The sequence below is a fragment of the Bactrocera latifrons genome, unplaced genomic scaffold, assembly GCF_001853355.1.
Source record: "Bactrocera latifrons isolate USDA-ARS-PBARC rearing strain unplaced genomic scaffold, ASM185335v1 scaffold_235, whole genome shotgun sequence".
In the NCBI taxonomy this organism is placed as follows: domain Eukaryota; kingdom Metazoa; phylum Arthropoda; class Insecta; order Diptera; family Tephritidae; genus Bactrocera; species Bactrocera latifrons.
Genome location: NW_017535908.1, coordinates 234,352 through 237,694, shown reverse-complemented (window position 1 = coordinate 237,694; position 3,343 = coordinate 234,352). Strand labels below are relative to the sequence as shown.

The following is a 3,343-nucleotide window of genomic DNA, read 5'->3' as shown; positions in this document are numbered from 1 at the left end:
TCAAACACTTCGGTGAAGAACTGATAAGAAGCATGTATCAGCTTATTTGTAGATTGTGGTCTGACGAAAGCATGACAGACGATTGGAATTTAAGTGGGCTCCACAATCCATAAAAAGGGAGACACGACAATCTGCGCCAACTATAGTGAAATAAACCTTCTCAATGTCGCATATAAGGTTCTATCGAGCGTATTGTTTAATAGACTGAAGCACACCGTCAACAAACTGACCTTATCAGTGTGGCTTTAAACCTGGAAAATCTACAATTGACCAGGTTTTCAAAGATTCATCTTTGTATATTTAGAGATATTTGGACTAGATCTTTATGTATGTACCATATATTTTGTCTATTAAATTTTATTTTGTATAGCTACCAACAAAAGTACTGTATCTAACACAAGCCGTCCAAGTTTTTAAACTCTAAGTTTTTTTAAGAAAAAATATCTTAAATACTCCAAATATTTCCCCTTTTGCAATTATAAATAATCAGCCTCCCGTTGCAGCGACTTTAAATACTTCAACAATAAAACATGTAGTCCGGGTACTAAAAGTAATCCAAATAGGTATCCAACCAATTGAGACCTTCCGGACAATCGGCGAATAATTTTAAGCAATCTGCCCCAGCAACACCAGCCTCTCGCGCTCGCTGATAACTCTTGTCCAAGTCTTCCACCCCGGGCCTATAACAATTAAATTATCAATGAGAATAATCGAGTGAGATCATTATTCTATTTGAAGTACATACGTAAGCACTGTATCCAGGATTTCCGACAACAACCCCACATGTTGGTCCACCTGTGCGTTTTGACATATGGAGCGCAGCAAGCACTGTCGACCGTCAACTCCACGTTGACTCATTAGTGTCTCCAGCAAAGTATAAAAGAACAGTCGTGATTCGTCTGCTTCATAAGCATAGGCGGCGAGATCCGGTTGGCTGTTATGTAAAAGCCGAGATTTGCGCGCGAAGGTATCCTCCCATTTGTCCCACGGATATAGTGGAGAAGAGGGTATTGAATATTGGCCGCCTTGAAGACTGTACGAACAAACGAGTGATCGCCATGTAATCGGGTCGGCTAAGTTAACTTGTCCCGATGGGCCAACGGATAACTGTTGAGCAAATAATAACATCAGCGGGAATAAAATAAGCAAAATCAGGAAATCATGATTTGGTTCTATCGACACGGAGCATTCTTACAAAAGAGTTTTTTTACGCATATTTACAAACACAATTATTCCTAGATATATAGACTTTATAATTCTCAAAATGTGCACTAAAGAGGAATCTCCGGTAGGGCCTCTCTTGTCGAAATTATTGTTTAAAGTTTTTGCAGCACTGTACTTTGTATTCACTTCTTGTAATTTCAAAATGTGATTTTGTTATTTTCTGTACACCATTCACCTTTATTGAACCGCTGTCGTTGAATATCAGGGTTCTCTTCTTACGGACATGTATGAAATCTGTCAAATTCGCCCCGACCGTTATGCTATGCACGCTGGCACTTATACAATACAAGCGAAGCAGGAAGCACGTCAAAAGAATTTCTATCAGCTGCATACTGTGCCCCCATGAACGAACCAATCGAAGCTAAACACCACCGAACCGTTAGATTGTTGCTAATCAGACGAATATCGCACACTGCCGAATGGTAAAGAAATGAGCTCTCGACCAGACGTGCAATGCCTTTATATTCTCACAGAATTTTCATACTCAATTGAGTGGGCGAAGAAGTCACGGAAGTTCATGGAATTTAACTACAAATCGCTGGTCACCAAACAAATATTTAATTTCCAATTAACAGCTGAAAACCAAAATTGTTTTTGAGATGGGCCCATCATGCGTTGATCCAGTTAGTGATCTCTTTATTATGGTTAGAATGATACTTAATAATGGAAGTGTGTTAATTATTAAATAAATATATTTATACGTATGTACATACGCACCTGCTTAAATTCGTGCGTGAGTTAGATTAGATTTTTCCAAAACAAATCGAAATAGCTGTTTGAAAGAGCAAGTGCTTTCTTTATGGGCAGCATAACAGTATCGAGTATAGACACGAGGCAAGTACATTAGAGCGGGTTGCTTTCTGGAAATTAAAAAAATGTCATATGGAAATAATCTACAAATCATTCTAAACAAGTTTGACTATTGCTCGGTTTCGAGCCAGCAATTTTTAAGGTGAATTTTTTAGGGATCATACAGATGTTTCGTCATTTTTTGTGATACACGAATTGAATTCAATAACACAGTGCAACAGCTAATCTGGGGGGTGAGAAATTCCAAGTCAGGCTGATGGTACTAGGTCAGTATAGTAAAACCCTCATAGAGTTTGGCGTTCGTATGTGTCAGTTTTTTTTATGACCTTTTAAATTTTTTTTGTTATTTCCCATGGGTTTCCATCTTAACAAATTAATTTTTTCCAACCAAGCATACTAAATGGTCCAGATATACCAAAGCTGATTAAAAGTGACGCATTGAACAATATTTTGATTGACGCTGAATTGAATGCATGGCAGGCAATCAAAGAAGTGGCTTGTTCAACTACGCTGTTTCTGTCGCAAGGATGTTAAGAGCATTCTCGGAAATTGTTTTTTTTGCGAAAAACCATCAAGATAAGGAAACAATTTTACGAAAAACCCTTTGAGGGTTTTACTATTCTGACCTCGTACCATCACCTTGACTTGGAATTTCCCACCCCCCAGACCTAAAAATGTTCCACAGTGTAAGTAGATTGATTTTAATATGATAATTATCATTTGGCGAGTCGGCAATATCGAGCAATTCTATGACTTATCTCCCATACAATCGGGTATTAAGATTTTTTAAATTTCTCCTTAAACCTGCTGGCTCGAAACAGGTTTCAGACCCACGGTCAAATTTGTTCAGAATGATTTAATGAACGTAAGCAATTTTTTTGAAAAAAAAATCGATCCGCTCTAGTAAACATGCAGAGAAAAGTATGGTTTCAAAGGCGCATATGAAATCTTTATAGTCGAACTCACAATCCTAGTATAAAGAGAATATGTTAACTTAAAATTCATGAAATTTGAAGTTCAGAAATTCTAAAAATACCAAACCTGTAAATTATAAAAGCATGCCCGACAATTGGAATTTAAATCCACAAATCCCTCGTCACTGTGGGCAGTCATAACTTCGAAGTCGTTGATAATTTCGACTATATTATTAACCGCAACAATAATGCCAGCCTCGAAATCCAATGCAGAATAACTGTTGCCAACAGTTGCTACTTCAGATTGAGTAGGCGATTGAGAAGAAATGTCTTCTTTCGACGAACAAAGACCAAACTCTTTAAGTCACTCATTATTCCCGTCCTACTATATGGTG

At 37.6% G+C, this 3,343-nt stretch overlaps 1 protein-coding gene across 1 annotated transcript; it reads right to left on the bottom strand.

Moving 5' to 3' along the window:
• Positions 1–345: 345 nt before the first annotated feature.
• Positions 346–1,643, bottom strand: LOC108968962. The gene is made up of 3 exons (XM_018933349.1): positions 1,400–1,643; positions 746–1,107; positions 346–680 (listed from the first exon to the last, which is right to left on the bottom strand). The coding sequence occupies exons 1-3, from the start codon at positions 1,553–1,555 to the stop codon at positions 545–547; spliced, it is 654 nt and encodes a 217-aa protein (XP_018788894.1). The 5' UTR covers positions 1,556–1,643; the 3' UTR covers positions 346–544.
• Between the last annotated feature and the right edge of the window lie 1,700 nt (positions 1,644–3,343).